Genomic DNA, 23,782 nt, shown 5'->3' with positions numbered 1-23,782 from the left:
GAGTGACAGGACAAAGTTGGTCGAAGTGTGTATGGGGGTGATTTTATGATGTTGAAAGGAAAAACTCTGGTTACAAATACAGACGTTTATTCCAACAATTAGTTCCTCCACTGGGTTGTGGGCAGGGAAAACGGGAGTATCGTTGATAAAATCTCGAGTATTGAAATATTTGTTCCTATGACTCAGGTTGAGGCTAGTTGAAGATGTGACGAAGCTATGACGGAAGATATAAGTGAGGGGTAACGGGAGTGTCTGGAAAGAAGCGAAACGAAACTTGCTCGAAAAAGGGTCAGCTGTGGTGAGTAAGAGGGAAGTAAGAACTAGGTTCCTTCACCTATTGAGCTCGTAAACATGGCCCGTGACTCCTACCGAGGGGGAGGGGGATGCAATTATCGAGCTCGGAAAGTTGACCCGCAACTCCAACCACTGCAGGGGGTTTGAAGGAAGGACTAGGGTTGAGAAAGCTGGGATGAGTGTGGGGAGTCGAAGCCAGGAATGGTGTAGGAGAGAATTGTGAGGGATTGAAGTGATCAGGGGAGAAGAGTTGTTGGTTTGAAGATGAGAGGAACTCTGACTCAAGCACTGTAAAATCTCGCCTTTTATAGAAGTGGCGTGGATGGCTCCTCTCCGTAATGCGACTAGTGATGTTGTGATGGGCAGTGAAGGTGGGAGCTAAGTTTCCATGACAGCATGGCCTTGCGGGTTTAAATTGAACTAAGCGTGGGGTGTGCACTGGCCATACTGGCAGGATGATGCAATATTGGCAGGGAAAAAGTAGCCAGTCATTGTTGCGAGTAATGTGTTTCTTCTACCTGGGTGGCCAGCCGTACTCCCCTTTCTCAAACAAGGACAGCGAAGGTGGAAAGTGGGGGAGGGATGACCATCTTCTCTCTAAGATGGTCGAAACTAGAGAATAAGTAAGGGTCGAGGGAGGCTCGCAAGGAGCACAAGTGAAGGAATCACAACAAAGTTCTTATAATTATACATACGTATTTGAGTTACATTTTGTTTCCCCTCTTTTTAAGTATCTACAGAAACATTTAACACATATAATGCACCACAGTCATAACATGTATTTAAAAAAAATATATTTTATTTTCAGACTAGACAATACAGTATCAACCCTCAAAACAGGAGTAAATTATATAATTCCAGAGTGGTTTCAATTTAATGGTAATTTATAATTCAGTAAGTTGAATAAAGTTTGTAAGTAAGTATTATCAAAGGAGGTGAAAACAAAGCCTGTACCCTAAAACGAAATTAAATAAATCTGGAAACATAAATATAAAATGTGTTAACAGAATACTTTGAAACAATAATTACAATTAATCTATACATTTGTGTTCTACATGTACATAATCTATTTTGATGTAATACAGCCTGTCTCTTAAGTCACTACATTGTGCAACTATACAAGAGGCATATTAAGATATTTGTTATCATAGGTAGTGAAGGGTGTAAGAGATGAAGATTTTCGTGACGGATGTTCAATTAGTACACAGTAACTTAACACGAGATATAGTTTTTTTTTTTTTTCACAGCTTACTACCGCACTTAGAAAACAAATGGAAAATACAAGCGGGATAGTCAGTCATTTGTCATTTTTGGCTGTGGCTTCCACCATGCATACATAAAAATGAATGTATATTATAACAAACATTATTGAACGAATTAAATTTAGTGACCAGTGCCCAAGACTAAGAAATACTCCACGATTAAGCTACATGTCACATGTTGCTACATTTACAATGCTGCAATACAAAATATTGCATGAATGGCATATTGAGAGTGCTATTTGGAAAGTTGTGGTTACCGAAGTGGCTGCATTCAGTTTTGAAGTAGCTATATGTGAACTGAGTTTCCAGTGTCAGCTGCAGCATTTTTGATAATGGTTTTATTTCAAATTTTGCAGTGGTTGTAAAGTGTTTGGGTTATTACTGAAGTATATTGGCACTATGTCTGGCAGTTTTATAATAGAAATGCCAATCCTGAATATTGTGACAGTAAAAAAAGAGAGAGCTAACTGAACATAAAAAGTACTTGTGGAATTCACTAAGTGCTGATTACCACACGTAAAAATAAAAGAGAGGAGTACAGAGGTCAAAGACGGACATTTCTGTATGATGGATGTCCAATCAGTACACAGCAGCTTAACAGATTATAAAATAGTTTATTTCACCAGTGCTTAGAAAATAAATTAGCAATACAACAGGGATAGTTGCTTTTGGCTGTGGCTTCCACTGTTCGCACATGGAAATATCAGGCAATGTTGCCAATTTCATTTCGAATAAGCCATGCACACGTATTTTTTATTTGTATATTTCGGGAAAAAAGTGAGTGTGGTATTCGAGAAAATATGGTAAATATCTTGTTTATAATTAAAGCAGCTCATAAGAAAGCTGCTGTCTACCTTTCATCATAAGCCTAACCACAAAGAGAACTGAAGAATCAACAGAGGAGATGCAAATCTGCAGCTGACAGAGGTGTGCAAAGGTAGTAATGAGTGACCATGGCTTCGAAAGACGCATGCACAGCAAGTTTAGGCTTGTCCACTGTCTACTACGTAAATTCAAATCCTTTTCTATTTACCAAAAACAACAATTGCTGCTGTACTTTTGGTAATAACAGTAAGTAATGTATGTAATAAAATGTACTATAGTAACATCCTAAATTCAACAAACACTTGTAATGTTCAGTACTTTATAAACTTATCCACAGAAAATAATCTGCATTTGTTGAGATTTTACTCTGTACATAGGCCACCTTTTGTTTCTGATTACATTTCTGGAAAAGTATGAAGAATCTCAGACTTGAATAATTGACGGAAAAAGCAGTAATACGTTCACTACCTACTCAAAAATTTGAAACAGTACTGTTCTACAACTCCACACTTTACATCTTTCATCAGTAATTTGCAATATACAACAAGGTAATTCTGGATGTTCTTCGGCTACTTGTTTTAAATCTCTCGATACATTTTCTGCCTCTGCCTCTTCATGATTTGGTGGATGTGTGTGTGGCGAGTCTCCTGGTCCCTTCACCTTGAATTGTTATGGCCCGGGGTCTTGCATTCTTTCTGATGTACTCTTCTACAATCCCAATAACTATTACCATTCTGTGCTTTAGATTTCAAGTATATGTAACCCTCCAGAAGTAATTTTTTTAATGACAATTTTGGGGCCGCCTTCCATTATGAACTTTCACTTTAAAATTTAGAGATAAAGTTCAGCGTTTCTATGGAAATGGCTTCATTGTACTCTTCTACAGTCCCAATAACTATTGCCTTTGTGTGTTTTATATTTCAAGTATACTTCCAAAATGTCATTCGGGAAAGTGACCATATGGGAAATTCGATTTGGGAAACTGTATTTGGGAAATTTATCATTCAGGTTTATGAATTCGGGAAAATGTACGGGAATGCATATGGAAAGCTGTTCTTGGATTCTGTGGCAAGTTAGTTGAACAGTTAGATGCCAGGTAATAAACAAAATATGTCCAATACCAACATATTGTCTAATCACAAATCATATGTATTTGATATTTTAAGAATTATTTGAGTTGGAAGATTGAAACCTTTTGCATTTGTGTTATTTTGAATTTAAAAAAATTGCACAGAATTTTGTCGGTTTATTTCTGAGATACTCTGTATAAGCATTCCGAATGTGAGTGTGATATTATTGAACTGTCTCTAATGATTGTGTAAGTAGTTATTTCTTGAATAAATTATGATTATTAAAAATAAGTTTATAATGCTTCCAAGAAGGCTGAAGTTTTTATATGCAGTAATACTATTGTAAAGTTGTGATTTTTAATGGCAATTAATCAAATAACGACTCATCTATTGCTAATTTGATAGTTAAACGAAATAAAACTTATTTTAACTGCACAGTATTAATATAGGGTTTTTTTAAAGTACCAATCCATTTGTGTGAAATAATTTACATATATTTTCTTAATATTACAAGATGTGTGATCACCAACATGTCTACTACAGAGGAAAGAGTAGCCATTGTGGAGCATGATTATGTGGACTGACCTATGAGCAAGTCAGAAAAGCCTTTTCCTATCAATTTAAAAAACTGAGTCCTACTAGGGCGAATATTAAACAGCTTGTGAATAAATTTAAGTGGACAGGGAGTGTTAAAGATAACAGCCATCCAGGCAGACTATCCACATCACAGGAGAAGGTGTAACGAAATCAAGAAGCAATGAATGTAGTCCTTGTGCATCTACTTGCTATATCAGTATAGAGTTTTTAACATATCTCATACAACAATATGGAAAGTTTTACGTTTCGAATTGATAAAATGAGCCTACCACTTACAGACTGGAAGATAAAATCTTTGCAGTTCACAAGGCAATGTGCTTTGATCCGCTGGGGACTGCTAATAATACAGAGTTAATTAAAAAATTTTATTCAGCAATGAAGCAACAGTTCATACTTGTAGCAATGTAAACTAACATAACCATCGCATATGGACAGATGAGCAGCGAAATGAAATTGTGGATTGGCAATGAGATAATCCTAAAGTGAATGTATGGTTAGGCATAACCACAATGACATCTGCAGTCTGTTCATGTTTGCAATACCCACGTTCAATGGCAAGATTTGTAAGGACTGTTGCAACAAGTTTTGCATTCACAGTTGGTGCAAGATGACAATGCTGAAACTGCTGTTTTTCAACAGAATGGAGCACTTCCACATTTTGCGACCACTGTTTGTGCCTAGTTAAATAAAATCTTTCCAAACAGGTGGATTGGTAGAGCCTCACTAGGACTATGGACCTCACGTTCACGAGACCTAATATCCTTAGATTATTTGCTTGAGTGTTTGTTAAATCCAAAGTGTATGCAACGAAAGTGCCTTCAGGGCCTCAAAACTCGCATGATGCAGAATGTTTTGTGGAATGAAGGAATGCTAGAAGCAGTGTTTGGGGTGGTCAAATCAAAATTAACTAAAATGCATTGTACTGAACATATTAAACAGGATTATAAAGGTTTCATTCTAATATTTCACCCATTTCACAAAACTGAATCGGGACTTTATAAACACACTGTATTTTTAATTACCGTACTGTAATAACTAATTACTATATTTCTACTAGCATTAAACACTTTTGTTACATTATTACGAAATAAAAGATCACATTTCAAGGCATAATGACATATTTTCTTACCACAATCCAGTAACATCAGCCTTATCAACAGAACCTGCATTTGTCAGAACTTCTAGCAATGAGCTAGCACCACTCTTGTCACTTCCATTACTTTTAATAAATTTGACAACCTTCCATTACTTTGAATAAATATGACAAGTAAAACTTTGAATAATAAACATGCCCAACTTCCTCTATTAAGGCCCGACTCGAATTCCCAATCACTTCATTGCTCTGACAAAACTTTCAACTGTTACATACCCTCTTGTAACACCCCCCCCCCCCTCCAAAACAACAAACCCTTTTATGACATTGTATCACAACTGTGTATGCAAAGTCTGTGCCAAAGACCTGCTGCAATGATAACAGAGCGTACAAAGTTTACTCAACAGACTAAAGTACAGTAAAATTTTAAGGCCTAATTGATCTGTTCCATCTCCAATTCAAATTGGTTAATTCAATGTATTTTGGATCTTTCAGGTCTCCTTTGTCCTTTAGGTTAGTATTTTTTTCTTATTTTTGAAAGTCAATCTTGCATTATCTAAAAATGATTCTTTTAATCTTGTCTGTATTTCTGAATAATGAAGTCTGGTCTGTCATTTAATATATAAAATTTGACCAGCAAACCAAACTCAGACCTGCAGGAGAGAAAGTCGATGTAGATCACAAAAAAATCTGTAACATCAATGTAACAACCTCTCCATGTGAGCTGGTGCCAATATAAAAGAAGTTTCTTTCGGTAATACTAGTGAGAAATCAAGTAAACCTGTATGCCCACACTTGGAACAAAAATGTTAGCATGATATAGGCGTGAAGCATACATTATGGAAAAGATGCAAGAATATTACAATATCAAGTACTGTACATCTGAAGCATGCAATGCAGAAAGAGTACATATTCGAAATTTTGCAAAAATTAGTTAATGTCACTAATGTATTATACAGATTGTTCTCTATAAACTGTGCAGTAAGGTTACATCCTGCAAACACTCTATAGTGAGATGCACGGTTTTAAAGATATGAAACCATGCAGAAAGGGTACATCATTAATCATGAACCATTTTTGCACTGTTTTTGTTGTTGGCATTACTGAATATTTTCTGACCTTCAATTTTATAAGTTCATTGTTGAGTGTTGCTTTTAATAATTCTATCAGTTTACTGTTTATTATTAGACTTCTCTAATGTAGTAATATTTTGAAGCTTCATTCATTATAGTATATATAAAGTGTAAGTTGTTATGTCCTCTGATGAAGAAATACTAGCAGAAAAAAGAAAATCTCATCCAGAAATGTGGAAAAGAAACCTTCTAAAAAAGTTAGAGTTAAAGGTGAAAGATTTGTTAATATGAAAGGACAAACAGTTCTGGAAAGGAGAACTGGTAAGAGCTGTGAATGCAGATTACATTGCTTTGAAAATTCTAATATAAAATCTGAAGAGATGTTATCATACTTTAATTCCATGATTTAAAGGCATGCAAGAAATATTTTTACAAGGTCTGATAGAACGTTATGAACCATGTCATAAATATAAGTGATCAAACGACATAAAAATGGTGGATCAAGAAGAAGAGATACATGAACATGAAAAAGTAATACCTATTCTTACCACATCCTATCTGGTAGTGAACGTATAGAAGTTTGTAAGAAAGCTTTCATTGCTTTATATAGTGTGTCTAACAAGAGAGTTCAAAGACTTTGTACTCTTATTAGTCAAGGTAAATCCCCTTGAGACCAGAGAGGTAAACAAAGGAGTGCAGACGCTCTTCCTGGAGCCTGTGTTTGAGAATAATTGAGTTTTTTAAGAAGTTTGAAATAAAACAAACTCATTATGCGGGAACTGTAAAGAAATATTTTGCAGATACACAACTTAATATCAGAATACTCTACGAGTTCTTCAAAAAAGAAAATTCTTGTCAAATGTCCTATGAATTTTTCCGAACATACAATGAAAATATTGGTTTTGGTTTCGGGAGACTGCAAGTTGATGTTTGTATGACATGTGAGGAGTCAAGCTAAAGAGTCCTGTGCTAAATGATAATGCAAAGAGGGTAACAAGCGCTGAGCTTATGGTCCACAAAAAGAAAGCAAAGAAGTGTCTGAACTGAAAAGTAAACTGCAAGATCCGGAATCAGATTTTAAGGATAATACTTTAGTAATCTGCTATGATTATATGGCTAATTTACCATTGCCCAACATACCAGTTCAGGAGGTGTATTATCTGCGACAATTATGGTTGTTTACATTCTGCATTCATGAGCAAAATACAAACAAATGTATGTGTACCATGAAGGGTTGGCAAGAAAGTCTCCAAATGAAGTTTGTTCTTAGCTTTTACATTACCTACAACAATGTGGTGGAAAGTATAAAGAGCTGATCATTTTTAGTGATGGAGCAGCAGGCCAGAACAAAAACCCATTGCTTAGTACTAATAAACCTGACGGAACGTAAAATATTTGAGAAAATCACTTACTACATTCCAGTCTGTGGGCATTTATTCTTATTCTGTGACTAAGACTTTGGACAAATCAAAAGATTGATCAAAAGATGTGATAGAATCTACAGTGTTCAACAGTACGGTGAACTTATGTTAAAGGCAAGCGCAAGTGACAAGTTGTGTCATATATCCAACCACGGATATGGTTATAGACTATCAGAAGTGGTGGCCAACAATTTACAAGGAAACATACCTCTGATGATTCCTATAGAAGAGATTTCCAAAACGCCAGAAACTGACATTTCAAGTATCTGCTTACAACCAGTTCAAATTTCCTTCTCAAATGAAAGGAAAAGTTATGGTTTCAAACTTCATCGATGGACTTCAGGAGCATACTTTCACCTTGATGACACAAGCAAGGAGTGATGCCAATCTTACAAAGCCTACAGTGGGAAAATACCAATAAAGAAGAAGAAAATGGACAATATAAAGACTTTGCTTACACATCTGTCCTCAATGAATGACTTTTGGATAGAAATTTGTGAATGGCCAATTTGTGAGAAGGAACAGGAAACTCATGATATTTGTGGAAACTGAAACTATTGAACATTTTGTGTCAAGTGTTGCGTTTAAGCATTGTTAAGAGGTTGGTATAACAAGGTTATTCAATTTGTCTGTCTTTTTATAATTTTCTTGCAGTGATAGTCCTGTTGTGCACAACTGTTCCATCAAAGACTGTAATGTAATTTCATTTTCTTAAATATACTGTAAAAAAACAAACTGTGCAAAAAAGATACATCTTTTCAATTTTTTAACTGATCAATAAAAATTATTTTGGATAAGTTTTTATCGTCTGAAGGCAACTAAGTTCACTAACTTACATAGGAGAGCAGTCACATACTGTTAAAAGTAATAAAGAAATCAACAATCACTTTTTTGTGTCTCCTGTAAATTTTGAAAAACATGAGATGTATCCTTTCTGCATTGCATGCTTTATTTAAGATTTAGAAATTAGTGACAATGCTGTTAAAACTGATCAGTTTACATAGAACAATCACACCAGTGTTTCATTAGACAGTAAAATTTTGAAAAATACAGAGTGAGTCAGCCAGGACTAGACCGGGATCAGTGAAAAGTTGTATGTGTAGTAACTGCTGCGCCATTGTAGTGATCAGACTTCTTGCTCACGTACATTTCGTGATTAGTTATGTAAACACGTTCACACACATTTAGAATGCAGTAGTGTGTCCATTATGAAATATAGCCTTGAACAACAAGTGTTTATTTACTACAACTTTGTGAAATACGAATCTTGAAGAACAGTTGTAACAAACTTCAATCAGACATTCCCTGATTCGCCAGAGTCTTCTAAAGCAATGATTTACAATTTAGTGAAGAAATTTCGTATAACTAAATCAGTATTGGATAAGAAACGAACGTGTGTGAAGCATATTCTCACTGAGGAGATATTAGATGAAACTGGCCACTGACTAGAGAGAAGTCCTACGACATCATCCCGCCGTGTAGCTCAGCAGGAAGGGATGTCACAGTCTTCAGTGATAAGAGGTACGAAACAATTAAAATTAAAACCTTACAAAATTTGTGTAGTGCAAAGGTTAACGGAACCCGATTATCAGACCAGGCTTAGGCTTTACATGTGGTTCCAACAGTCAGTGTATGATGGACTACTTGATCCTACCTTAATCTTTTATAGTGACGAAGCTGGTTTCGCCTCAGTGGTTACGTGAACATTCAAATAATAGTTACTGGGACAGTGAAAATCCACATTGTTTTCACGAACTGCTACATGACATAAAAATAGGGGTATGGTGTGCAACGAGTGAACAAAGACTAATTAGTCTCATTTTCTTTGAGGAAACAGTCAACGCACAAAGATATACACAGTTCATACTCCGTCCATTTTTAATGAGCTGTGAGGACGAAAAATTGTACAGTTATTTCATGCAGGATAATGGCACAGCTCACACTGCTCATATGTCAATGACCGCCATTCAGGAAGTGTTCCATGACAGGGTGGTAAGTCGTGGATTATGGCCAGTTCGATTGCCAGATTTAAATCCCTTTATGGGGCACACTGAAAAGTAAATTACGCGAATAATCCACATTCACTTGAGGAACTCAAAATATCCAGCACGAAATTCGAGCCATTTCGGAGAATGAACTACGGCGAGTTACTGAACATGTCTTCAGGAGATGTGCAGCCTGCCAGATATCACAAGGACGTCATTTCGAATATGAATTGTAAATTCGATAAGTACATCATTACACAATACTAACAGCAAAAGTGCGGAACGAATCCTCTGCATATGGTAGTATTGTTACATATGAATCAAGCCCTGTGAGTGCGGTTAGGAGTCTAGCCCTGGCTGGTTCACTCTGTATATTAATGGCATATTGACTCCATTCTTTAGTGAACTGACAGAAGAAAACTTAGTCTATTTCATGCAAACACAACCAATGAGGGACATTAAGAAGATAACTGATGATTGTGGGATTAAATGTGACTATCTCAGTTTCCAGATTTAAATTTTTACAACTTCTGCTTTATGGAAGAAATTGAAAGATTAGAATGAAATATATGTGAACAATTCTTACATGCTAGATGAACTGGAAGACAGTATGAAATTTTCAACAACACTAGACAAAAACTTCACTATGTTGTTGAGAACATTTTACAAGATTTTATACATGCAACAAAGTAGGTGTTATTCACCTCGAGATTCTATTATGAGTTATGGTAAGTAGGGTATGATTGTTATGTCTCGAAAACCAGCTAGCAGTTGTCCTGGAAATGGCACACTGCTTTACAGAATTTTGAAGCTGCTGCATGGTCGAGAGGTAGACTACATGTATGTATATGAATACTACGAACACTTTTTGTTTGTTAAAAAAATCCAAGTATTCATTTTGGAAGATGGGAGACACTTTCACGAATCGTCACCAATAAAATTAAATATGCTCTTTCTTCAATTTAAGCAGTTGTAATTCTTCTCTGTTATGACAGTATGCCTCTCTACTTAGAGCACTATGCGATTTTTTTTGGTAACTATAGATTTCTTACAAATAACACTGCTTTGACATCATTATTAGAGGGGCTCAAAATATCTCTACTTATCATATTCAGCTGAACATACCGGTTTTATTCATATACCACTTTAAGTTGCAATAAATTTAAAACACTTTAATTACATTTTTAAACTATGTAACTACATAATCTGTATGTAAAAACAGGTTTTCTTAATTATCTCTCATTTTTATTTTAAACAATTATTAAAGGCAAAATGCCACAACGTATTATATAAATACATTAAATATGCATAACTTAGATACCTGAGAGAAACGGTAGAGTGTGTTTCAAATATCTTCTAACTGCCACAACAAATTTTTGAGATGTGTTATTATCAATGGATTAATCTTGCACAGGATAGGGACCAATGGCGGGCTTATGTGAGGGCGGCAATGAACCTACGGGTTCCTTAAAAGCCAGTAAGTAAGTAAGTTATTATCAATGTCTCACTCCAAGAATGAAGCCTGTTACTAATTTGCATAGAATTTAATTTTTAAATTGCTGACTTGAAAAACAGATAAACAATTTAATTTATATTTTACCCAGTTACATGTAGGTAACAAAAACACAGATTTATCCATATGTGCAGTGAAATACTTTATCAATATCTAAATGTCAGTTTGCTAATTTTATACAGAATTAAATTTTTTTTGGCCATTCACAATACTAAATTTATCAAATCGTATGAAGAACACATTTTGTTAAATCTTTGATTCGAACATTTCGTTACCTATTCTCTATTCCCAAACACAAAAGGTTTTTTTTTTTTTCGTAAGAAGTGAAATTTCTTCAAATTTATAAATATATATGTTTTTTTTCTAATGGACAAGCAAATATGCACATCTTATTTCATAAATTACTTATTTGCAGAAAAGGAAAGAAAATCAATGACTAGTTTAGTCAGTTGTGAAGTCAATCTTTCATGTCTCTTAAATTACTGAAAATTTTTCAGAATCCATATTAGCAGGTTTTAAATTACTGTCTGAAATCAGAAACCACTGCAATAATGAAATACAAACCATTATTTCAGAAGTGTCTCCAGACAATTCATACAGTTGAAATCTGTTTGGGCATTGTAAGCCTACGCATTTTTGCCCAATCAACAAGATTTAATATTTTGCTAATGAAAGCTGTTAGGAATGTAAGCTTGTTTTCTGGTGGGTCACTTCAAATATAGGGGAATTACACTAACCAACCTTAACACAATGCTAACAATGCAGCCACAATCGTCTTTCTATCTAGACCAAATGACAGTATGCATTTGAGAGTCAAAATTTTAATTTCATATATTCCATATATTCCATTTTTTTTTTTAATTGTTGTAGATGTCCATGATGGCATGCTTGGGAGACAGATTATGGGAATATGACTTACTGCTATCAATCCGTATTCTTTCAAGGCATGAACTTAAAATCCAAGTGTGTATTAGTTGTCATTTGTTTCATCTATGTAATTTGTTACAATTTACATAAAATTTAAACTGCAGGTTACCATGTGCCTAGCCACTCTATAGTTTACAGAACTGTGACAAAGATGAAGAATCAACTAAGCATGATGATGAAGAATCATTGTATTCTCATCGAAATAAAATGATAAAATATGCACACGATTCAGTGATATAAAGGACAATATCTAGTGGAAAAAACCCTGTATCACTTAAGCAGAGTTTGGCAAATGATAGGAAATGTTTTTAAGTGTCAGAAGTGTGTAGAAAATAGAAACCAACATTTTGACTTTTTCCTTGAACTTGTTAACATAATTTACTGGTATGTACAATAGGCCAGTTCAATCCCAGAGTTGTCCAACTGCTTATTCAAGTAGCATAGGCTTGTAATAACCACAGACTGCACTCACAATATAGCAACGCCAGATGTTAAAAAAATACCTTATAAAATTTACAAATATGGGACTACTAGTTATTCAGAAAACTTCTGAAAATAATATTATCCATATTGAAAATAAAAGAAGAAATCTTTAACCATAAAACTTAAACAATTATTTCAATAATGCCCAATAGAAGTGCACTAATTGTTTAGAAATCTTTCTTTTAACAAACATTTTCTCCATTATAAAGTGAAAATCGAAGAAAAAGCAAAATTTGGAGGAATGAACTATTCGAAATTTCTTCCTAAAGAAAAAATCAAATGTTGTTGTTTTCTAATGCCAGGCGTTTGACAAAAAAGTCAAAAAATCAAATGTATATCAATCATAAATGTGTCACCTCCCGTATACCTATATTCCATATGATATACGAGTAATTGCACTGTTTAGGAGTAAGGGTGCCTGCTGTTTTTTGTTTTTAAATGTGTATAAAGACATGGAAGGAACTTTGAGAAGCAAGATGCAATACATGTACAGTAGAACCTCTATTATCCGTGGTAATGAAAGGGGTGAATTGAATGGTTGATCGAAAAAATCTGATAATCTGTACCGATACCACAAAAAATTTTCATAAATTAAGTGCATAATGAATGAATGAATGAATAAATGGGGCCAAATGTGTCCCATTAAGGGCTATAGCCTCCTGAATGGGGGTAGCTTCTATTTCTAGAACTCATATGGGGAGCTATTCCATATGAGTTTTGTCTCTTTTAATAGTTGTGCTTGAGTCATTGTGCTTTGTTCAATTCGTATACATAGACCTAATTTTTTCCATGGTCTTGTATTTAACATGCTAGTTAGAGTATCAGAATTTAACTAATTTAAGTCTGGTTTTAAGGACCAAAGGAACGCCTTGTGATGATTGTCTACAATATGAATATATAGGAATAGAGGTCTCATGTTGTAGATTTACATAGGTAACTTACTCATACACTTTACACTCTGGATTTTTTATTAAATCGCACACAGCTGTAACACTAATCTCATATTCTGATTCAACATTAAATAAAATTTTTGCTTTCCCAACCCCTAAATTATTTACGCTTTTTTCGTTTCTTTCGACAGCCATGGAACACATTTTATATGTTGATGTTGTTGTTGTTTTCTAATGCCAGGCATTTGACAATAAAGTCATTTGACCTCTTGCACTCCAATATTTTTCAAAGATATTATCATGGTCAGCCACTGAAGCACAGATTTTGAAGTGTTCCGAATTCAATATTTTATATAATATAAGTTATAGGCCTACAGTATGGCCACTTCAAAAGTAGGACAAGAACTGAATGGTATACGGATTTTACAATTGTGTGGAAGTTCTTGGAGTCATTACATTGAAAGCAGGTAATGACTAATTTACAAGTTGGAAAAAAACACCCCCTCTAACAAGTAACTGCATAGGACTTCATATTTTGTTCTGCACTAAAAAAAAGGGGAGAGGAAGAGAGAGAGAAAATGTGAGACAGTCGGATAATCTGCCGATTGGTTAATAGGGTGTCGGATAATTGGGGTTCTACTGTATAATCGGAATCAAAGCATTATTAAAAGTTGTTACAGATGATAACCACGGATTAAACTGTTTATTGTTGATCTACTAATACCAGTATTAACAATATTAGTTCACATTTCAGTCACCAGTAAACTTATATCAAGTAAATAATACATATGACTGTCATGTTTAAGAGTCTTTGGCAACTGTTTTTTGTACTGTACTGTAGGAAGGATCAGACTTCTGAAGACAGTATAATATTTAAAATGTTATAATCAAGCTAATAATTGTATTTCATGTATACATCCCCACCCACATTAATGTAAGTTTGTTGGCAGCTAAAACATCAACATAATTATTTTGTTTTATCCAAATCTGGCTTTCAGGTAGTAGCTCCCTGTAAAGCAGGTTTGAATAATTTCAAGAGACAAATTGTTCCAGGGCCGGGTATCGATCCTGGAACCCTTCTCTTAGCACACGAATGCTCTACCAACTGAGCTAACCTAGGAACCATACACGACACGGTCACAATTCTTCCCTTTATATCCACACAACTCAAATGGGCTGACAAGACGCCAGAAACCCAACTCTGAGTGAACATAATTCTGTGTGACTTAAATTGTGGCTTTCTGTTAACGTACCTACAGTAACGAATATATTCATATTTTCTTTTAATTATAAGGAAGTTTCTATATTGTCAAAAAAGATAATCTGGAAAACTTTTTCTAACATTTTATTTCCACAAATACCCACTTCTTTAACAACACTTTCAAGTGGACATTTTAAACTGTTTTAATGTGTTTTGCCATAACAAATTTCCGTAATATTTGCTCAGTCACAAAAAGCCAATACTTCACAGCTTACATACAAATGAATTTCTGGTCATTTAAGGGTTAGCAATATTTCATAAGCAAAATAAATTTCTAAATTGTACAAAATAATTTGTCAAAAATTTTAGTCGATATCCAAATACTTGGGGGGGGGGGGGAGGAAGCAAAAGGGGGGGGGGAAATTATAATCAGATGTTGTTTAGTCAACTGTCCGAAGACAGGTTTGAACCTCATAAATAACACCAATAAGGCATCACTCATGAGGCAATTAGGCCAGGGGTTAATGAGGTAGGGTGGCCAGTTCCTTTCCCATCAGATGATAGTGAAAATAATAATCTTTTAGTAAAGTGCACGTCAGTACAACAAATGTTCTGTTACTACTTGTAAATGCTTACAGCAATATAAAAAAATTTGAACAAATTGTGTCACTTTATCAATAAATTTATTCTTGTACAGTTCAAAAAAGTTCTCTTGCTAACCTACAACATATATGAAGTGAAACAAGAAGAATAACGTAAATGTAAAAATCTTAAGATTTCCAAAGCTGGCAAACAACTGACATGAACATCAACTACCAGAAAATGTTAACAATGTGTTAAGGTTAGTAAACTGCAATGTCACCACCTATAATGCACACTGAAGAATTTACCAAATTAGAATTCCAAAATTATGTATTTATAAACTTATACATATCATGTACCAAAATTTTTGTTACAATTATTTTCCTAAGAGATGAATTATGATTCTATTTTAAAACATGATTGTACATTCATAAATTTACACGTGAAAAACTTCCATTTGCTTTAATAAGTAGGTAGTAGTGAAAACAAGTTTCAAATGTTGCTGTTACAAATCACTAAAACTTGTTTTAACAATAAACGAAGAATGATTTCAAAGACTATGTGAACTAATATCATTTATAATGTGCTTATATCGAGGAAGAAACATTACAGTTGGACAGAAAAATCTGTAAGTCAATTTATTTCATAATGCTTTTTTGAACCATAAATTTCTTTTCAGTTGGTTGAGATGTTACGAGCTCAGCAAAGAATGTCATATTTAGAAAATCCATGTTATGCAAATGAATAGATTTCATAACAAAAATTAATTTATATGTAGTTAGTAACTTTAAACTGAATATTAATCATCTTAACACTAGTAATATAAAACAATGTGTTTAATTTCCTGAGTTCACAGAAAAATCTTACTAGTTGTATCTGTTACAGTCCTTAAAGCCAGAATAAAGACATATGAGCTCTAATATGAGTTGTAACGTAACATCTTCACAAATCAGCACAACTTGTTTCTATAACAGTGCTGCTTTTCTCTTAAAATTCAACCACCACAACAATCAAATTCTAGGTAAGGAAAATCTTAAATTAACTGTATTATAGTGGAAATGCCCAATAAAATAATTTATTTTGAACTGTTTCGTGAGGTAATGCACATTACCATTTCTTTCCTACCAAAGGAAGACCAAAAGAAAGGGATACCTAAATCTTCTGACTGAAAAGGCTCTCTCTCAACGTGTCTAGACTTTATTAATTTTATTTTGTAATACGATAATCTTTCTCAATATGAGAGAGTCGAGATCTATCTTCTCCAGCATTTGACTACAGTTTTTTATCATAAAAAATTAAGAGTTGTTCATTAGTTATTTGTATTAGCCATTAGAGTTATGTATGAAAATTAGTTTAAAACTGACCAAAAACTGAGATATAAAGAATGTTATAACTAAGCTTCGTGACTCCGGACCCAATAGAGCAGTTCAGAGGGAACTCCGCATAATGGTGTACTGAGTATAGTGGTAAAGCAAACAGTGGGTGGGGGCACTGTAGAATGAATGGCAACAAATACACAAAGAAAAACACTCTGGATTTGAAGGTTCTGACGAATAATTTGGTTTTCTTACAAACCTATTTTCAAACTGTGTCTGAAACTATTAAACAGCTAGAAAAGTCAGAGCAAGAGATGCTGGAAGCCCTCAAATTAGTTGAGGAAATGACACAGAGAATTAATGAAACACCAAGTATACCAGTTACTGAACGTTTAAAAAAGAAGTGGAAATCAATTTTATGTAAAAATAACGTACATGAAACATTGTGTAACATAAACAGCAAATTAGTGGACATAGAGTCCACTGAGAATAAATGACTATCTCTTAGAGACTGCAATGATGTTAGGTTTTTTTCGTTTCGGTCCTATCATGTCATACGACGTAGAGCGGAGCTTTTCACAGTACAAACTTTGTTTAGCAGAGAACCGAAAAAGATTTATGTTTGAGACACTGAGAATTTATCTTGAAGTACATTGCAATTCGGTACTGTAACTGCAATTTCTAAAGACGACCAATAGGATAAATGAAGAAATTAAAATTGTGATATGTTTATTTCCACCATTAACACTGTGTATAATTAAACACAAATGCTTATAAAAGACAGGAGAGTAAATGCTTTTCACATTCTTTTGACATTGTCATTGTGTAATATATATTTACTTTCAGAATGTACATATGTATGTGTTTCCCCACTACCGTACTCTACTCCAAATAGCAACGTTGTTACCTCAACACATCTCTACCTTTCACTACCTGCAGCGAGTCAACAACCTGTAGTACATGCACAGTAAACTTATTGTATCGGGTCGCAAGACTTGAAGCCTAGTTATAACAGAATTTATAGAGTTTTTCTATCCATCTGTAGGAATTTCAGCATCATTAATATCACATTTGAATTTCGAAATACACATTCAAGAGATCATATATTAGGTAAGAAGTAATGAATATCAAATCTCCATCTCTAAATACTGTTTTTCATACTTTATTTGATTAATTTGTTTATGTGCTGGTTTTCTTGTTATCAAGCAATAAAAGAAAAGAAAGTGTAACTTCCCGTGGAACAGAAAAGACATCAAAATAGTATGATACTCAAAAATCATAAAAGAATGTGGCAAGTAAAGGATAGTGATCAGATGGTGAAGCCATGTTTGGGATGGGACCAAATGATTCTGCTTCATATCCTTTTAACAACGTGTATCTGGATACAAGCTTCAGGTTTCCTTCCGTTTTCTTCTTTTTAGCTTTCTTTCCAGTACAGCTATAAAAATACATACAAATTTCATGTTAGTGATATTACAGTATCAAGGCTATGTAATCATGTCAATTTTTCACGAACTATCACTGCATAGTGGACTCAAATGAATAATCCATAATTTATAAGGTAACTAAGTGGGTAATTATAATATAAATATGAAGTGCACTTTCTACCTTAATATTTATCTGAAGATGAAACATTTGAGCATATTCCTTCCATTACAATTTAAACATTCAGCAGCTACACCAGAAGTTGAACATTTCTTAACAAAATCCTAGAATATTTAAAACTTGTTTTCTTTTAATTTATCCACATTTACGGAGAAAGACAATCTCAAAACTGTCCAAGACACTCCAACAATTCATCCCATCCTCGTTCATTATACTCCATACATCCAAAGGTTACACATGCCTAATGACTTGACCTCAATCCTTTATTTAGGCTTCTTTTTACGATCTGATATTAAATAAGACATACAGTAAGACTCCTCTGATGTGAGCTAAACCCTAGTCTAGACGGGATTTGACTCTGCAGCTATGGCTTTCCCGTACCTTACCTTTAACTATTGTAATGGCCAAATTTTCGTAACAAAAATGACAATTAAATATGAAGGATATTTTGAAGTGTCGTTAAAAATAAGCTAAAAACTAAAAACATTACTATTTCCTGGTTTTTTAAAATATATAAACAAGTCACAAACCTGTAAAATATATAGTCCACAGTAACCCATCCATTTTGCTTTGTAGTAACTTCGTAGTCTTCTATGTTTTTGCCATGAGAGTACACAGAACGAAGATTAAGATTATGTGTCAATTTACCAGTAGAATACCTATAAAATTATACATTTTTATGTTAAAAAATTAACACTATCAAACTTTCAACATTCGCCTAAAAGTATTACTTTTCCCTCAATATTGCAATTCAAAAAAATTCTATGTTACTGTATATTATGCAAAACTGGAATTATATGTTGATCACAATATACAGGGTAATCCATTTAGTAAGACATAAAATAAAAACACTGTAACATGATAACGGTTTTCAGTAATCTGTAAATACATTCCAGATGGATGGTGGTTTTAACCACATTAGACCTCAACCTGCCGATCATTGTACAGACATGTGCAAATTATTAGACTCAACACCACATTTTTTACATTTTCATAATTATCATTAATTACTGGCCACAAAATAATTCTGTAGGACTCTATGCAACAGGATCAGTACAAAAAAGTCCTAGAAACCCGAATTTTTCCACAAATGAGGGACTGGTTCCCTGATGGTGAATGTGTCTTCGTGTAGGATGGAGCACCCTGTCACAAAGCCAGATCAGTAACTAATTTTCTGGCTGAAAATAATGTACACGTCCTTCCCATGCCAGGTAACAGCCCAGACGCAAATACAATTGAAAATCTTTGGTCTATGAGAAAAGAAAAAAAGAAAGAAAAAAAAAACGACGATTACCACCAAGGTGGACCTCATAGAAGCACTTATCCAGATATGGCACAGGGATGAAGATATCAAGAAACAATGTGAAAATCTCAAGAACAGCAAGCCAAATTGCATAGAATTGATGATAAAGAACAAAGGGTTTCATACTAAATATTAATTGTTGCAAACAGTGTGTAATAAATGAGTTTTGTAGAATAAATGTTAATATTATCGTTTGAGTCTAATAATTTGCACACGTCTGTACAGTATACACAACATAAATCACACCATGACATTAATAAATCCCTTCCTATGTTGACCTTAACCATCTCAAAAGCTGAGACAATTTCTGTAATATGCTATGCAAAGATAACTTTATTTACAAAACCTCAAACGAAGAAATTGGGTACTGTCAAGTCTGGATATTTTGGATGTCAGATAATTGGCTCACTACAACAATAACAACTGATGTCAAATGTTATTCAGAAAATCACAAACTTCTTTTCCACAATGAGGCGGTATGCCATTCTACTGGAATATCATGTTCATATGTTTTTCCTGTTGCAGTTATGGTATGAAGACCAAATGTGGTCCATTTCTGCAGATTCCATAATGCTTAAACACGTTTCATGCAGTAGGGATAGATAAGATAGATAATGTTGACACATTGTGTATGGCATAGCCATCTCTGCAAACAGTAATCTAAAGGGCCCATATATGCAAAACTTTAATGGAAACTTACTTACTTCTGGAAGATATGTTTGAACTGGATGATTGTTCATACACACTCAGATTTAACTCCTAGGCCTACAGTTAACCTTAAGAGGTCGTTGAAATAAATTATTTCCCATGGAGAAATAAAATCACTTAAGAAATACTATTCCTTCATGGTTCTATATTCATTCGTTCGCCATTCCTAAATGCCATTCTTAAATAGTATCTCTGCAGTTTTGTTGTTATAACTAGAGCCCGGATTTTATGTTATTACATGTTCTGTTCCTATATATGTAGCTATAGGAAAAGCTAAAATGTCGACAAATCACACCAAAAGATCCTTAGTTTTAAGTTACATATTTTTTACATATTTTGGTGCATAATAAATATTTTGACATATATTACATATTTTGAAGGATATTACATATTTTGAAGGATATTGCAATTTAGAAAGAAAACTCATTCTTTTCACCAATTTTTCCTCGACTTAACTTACAAGTTATAAGTTTTAAAAAGCTTGGCTCTTTGTCTCTAATGCATAAAAGTAATTTAATAATTGAAAATAACATATTGTCAAAAAAAATGGACATCCCTTTGCCATGCTAACATATTGTGTATCCCTTAAGTAGTAACGGTAAAGAAGAAACAAATACCAATGCAAAGGGTGGTCATTGTACTGCTATCATGGTAAAGGAAAGAGTGAAAATTACCCTGTGGGTATGACCGTTTGACAAAAACACCCCCAGTCAGTTGCTCTGAAAAAAACAGTACTTCCTTCAGTTTTCTTAAAAAGCTTATTCTGACATCAGGTGATACAGCTAGCTAGTCTACTGCTTTGGTGCCAGTCGCATCCAAGTTGAAATATTGGATTTCGATTGACGGCAAAATCATGCTGTGCAAAGTGTGTGACAAACATTTAAAAACTGAATTTCACGTCAAATAAAAAAGTTCTCTGTCAAAAAACAAGTTCTTCTTATGCAAGTGGTGCTGGAACCTTCTTCGTCTTCTACCAATAAATTTAATTAATATTCATGCATGGCAATGGTTTCCACAAACATACCGTTGTATAAACTTGGAGTGCCAAAGTTTCAAACATTCCTACGCAAATACTGCGACTTCAATATTCTGAATGAATCAACACTCTGGAAAAATTATTTGAACTCCTGCTACACAAACACAATAGAAATGATTAGAGCTTAACTTGGTGATTCCTATGTATGGGTTGCCATTGACGAGACAATCAAAGACCACACAAAATATGAAAAAATATTTAATTATTAATTGAGCCTCCAAACAATAATTAAATGAGATTGAATCACATGTGTATCTATAATTTTTTATCAGTGGGCAAAAATACATCTAATAATGCATAGATTTTAAGTCATATATTTTTTATTTATTACATATTTCCTTTTTTTTTTTTTTTTCTTTCATATTACATAAAATCCAGGCTCTAGTTATAACTTATAAACACTACAGGGAACTGCTTAAAATGAAACCATAACGGAATCTCGACCACATACTTGCAGTATTGTTTGTTTCTATATTTACTTTTTCTGTAGTTTAATTTGAAGAGCACTATTTGGAAAATCTAAAACAGTTGCTGAACTCTGGAGACTTACCTCTGAACCGAAAGTCTTAATCTTTTTTGTCCATACATAAAGAGATTTGCTTCTGGGTTTAGGTTTGTCTCCAGGTAAATCTTTGCGTGTATGGGACCTTTTAGACTCTTTTTGAGACTTGCAGTCAAAAGTGTGCTAACAACAGCTTCAGTTTTGAGAACATGCCTCCATCCACCAATGAATTTGCCTTTCCAGGTATCCAGTGACGGTTCTAGATGCTTAAAACTGGGGGGGGGGGGGGATGTCCAAGTGCAAGAAAAATTTAAAGGCTGGCGAAAGTGCACGCAAAATTAAAAAAAAATCGTAAAATTACAATTTCGCACTTATTCGCAGAAACTCCTATATTTTGCATTTTATCGTCGATTAGAAAACCACCGCAAGGTATGAAATTCCCTCTCTAGGGTACAATTATGTGATTACATAGCAGTTGGGAACTTTTCGCATTTATCGCGACTGCAAAAATCTACCTCTCTAATAATTATTAACGACAATTAATATTCTTGGGGTAAAAAGACCCCAAATAAGTAGCATGAAATTCTAGAGTAACTAAGTTGTGAGGGTTAATAAGTTGTAAAATTTCAATAAAATTTGCTTTATTATTATCTATCATTATTGTCATCCGAAATGTTTCACGATAACTTCTAAGCCCAATGTTTTGCCGAGCACAAAGTAACGCAACCTGGACCATTGTTGCCACAGCTGAGCAGTTACATAATGTCATCTTTGTGTTTCTCGCTTAGCTTTGAAATCACTGTGCTGCTATGTTCACTTTCCAGAAAACTGTTCCATTTCACTACTGAAGATTTACGACATTCACTATCAACATGCTTTGCAATTTTTTCTCCTATTTTTTTCCAATTGCAAAATCCAGATTTAGTGAAAACATGTTCAGCATTGCTTGAATCAGAATGAACACAAAAAACTGCATATTTATGCTCAGAGTATTCAATGAATTTACCTATCAAATCGTTTACTGTTAAAACTTTTCTTATTATACAATAATGTTTGTTTGTAAACTGACTTATGTGGTTTGCATGAACCATCACAGATCGATGCACTGATATCAAATGGTTCGTCTATATTAAAAACATTTGCACTCATCTTTATGTCATGGAGTTGGGGAGATATCAATGCATTTATACCACATGGAGGTTTGTCTACATTAGAAATATTTGAACTTGCATTTAAGTCACAAAGTTGGGAGGAGAGTTTAAGACATTTTGGTTCACAAACACTTTCATCGCACAAGCACTTGCACTTATCACGGGGAAAAAAACTTCAAAATATTACATTGTTTAGACAAAATGCAACTAATATAAGAACACTACTAGCATCAGCAACTAATCATTTGCTACTGAAAATTGTTGCGAAACTAGAAACAACAAATTCTTTCTGTGATTGTTAGTGTAACCGACAATCGATACTGTCAGATATACCATATTTCGAATGCAGACAGCATTGTTGGTTGTATAGAACTATCTAAAATGTTGAGTGTGGTGTGCATGTACAGGATGTACTATGTATGTTAAAAATATTACTTTTAAAATTTATTTCATTTGTTATAGTTTTTAAACAGAATAAATAACCTGTATGTTAAAAATAGCATATCATTATCTTATTTCCAATATCTCATATCTCATTCACTCGGATGTCGATTTTCACTTTTTGCGTGTTTTGGATAGTATATCCACAGATCCATTCACTGACAAAGCAGTGAAGGTTAATTTAAAATACTGTGCTAATATTGGGCCATTAGGAAACCACTTAATTTCTTTCTCTGTGAATACACTTTCAAAATGCGCAAAAAGTGAAAATCGACATCGGAGCAAGTTACGAGGTTTTGGAGTTAAGTTAACGATATATAGAATAAATAAAACTTAAAAATTAATGTGAAATTAAGTTAATTAAATTCATTAATTTGCTTTATATCAAGTAAATGAGCAATTTATTCAGCAATAATTAAGGAATTTTAAAATAACTATTTCATTAAAACTGGGGGGGGGGGGGGGGGGAGGGCCTGCCCCGGACTAGAACCGCCTCCACAGGTA

General features: G+C 34.0%; 1 protein-coding gene across 2 annotated transcripts in view; it reads right to left on the bottom strand.

Annotated features, from left to right (window-relative positions):
* Positions 1-1,071: 1,071 nt before the first annotated feature.
* The window catches only part of angel (protein), a 144,319-nt gene continuing 121,608 nt past the window's right edge, over positions 1,072-23,782 (bottom strand). For both annotated transcript variants that reach the window (XM_069831142.1, XM_069831143.1), the window contains exons 9-10: positions 18,668-18,796; positions 1,072-17,970 (exon numbers count right to left, since the gene is read on the bottom strand). In XM_069831142.1, coding sequence (XP_069687243.1) covers positions 17,802-17,970; positions 18,668-18,796 — 298 coding nt within the window. In that variant the 3' untranslated portion in view covers positions 1,072-17,801. The remainder of the gene's footprint in view (positions 17,971-18,667; positions 18,797-23,782) is intronic.

Source organism: Periplaneta americana, chromosome 7, assembly GCF_040183065.1.
Source record: "Periplaneta americana isolate PAMFEO1 chromosome 7, P.americana_PAMFEO1_priV1, whole genome shotgun sequence".
Lineage (NCBI taxonomy): Eukaryota > Metazoa > Arthropoda > Insecta > Blattodea > Blattidae > Periplaneta > Periplaneta americana.
The sequence above is the reverse complement of the archived record's forward strand: the minus strand, read 5'-3'. Positions and strand labels throughout refer to the sequence as shown.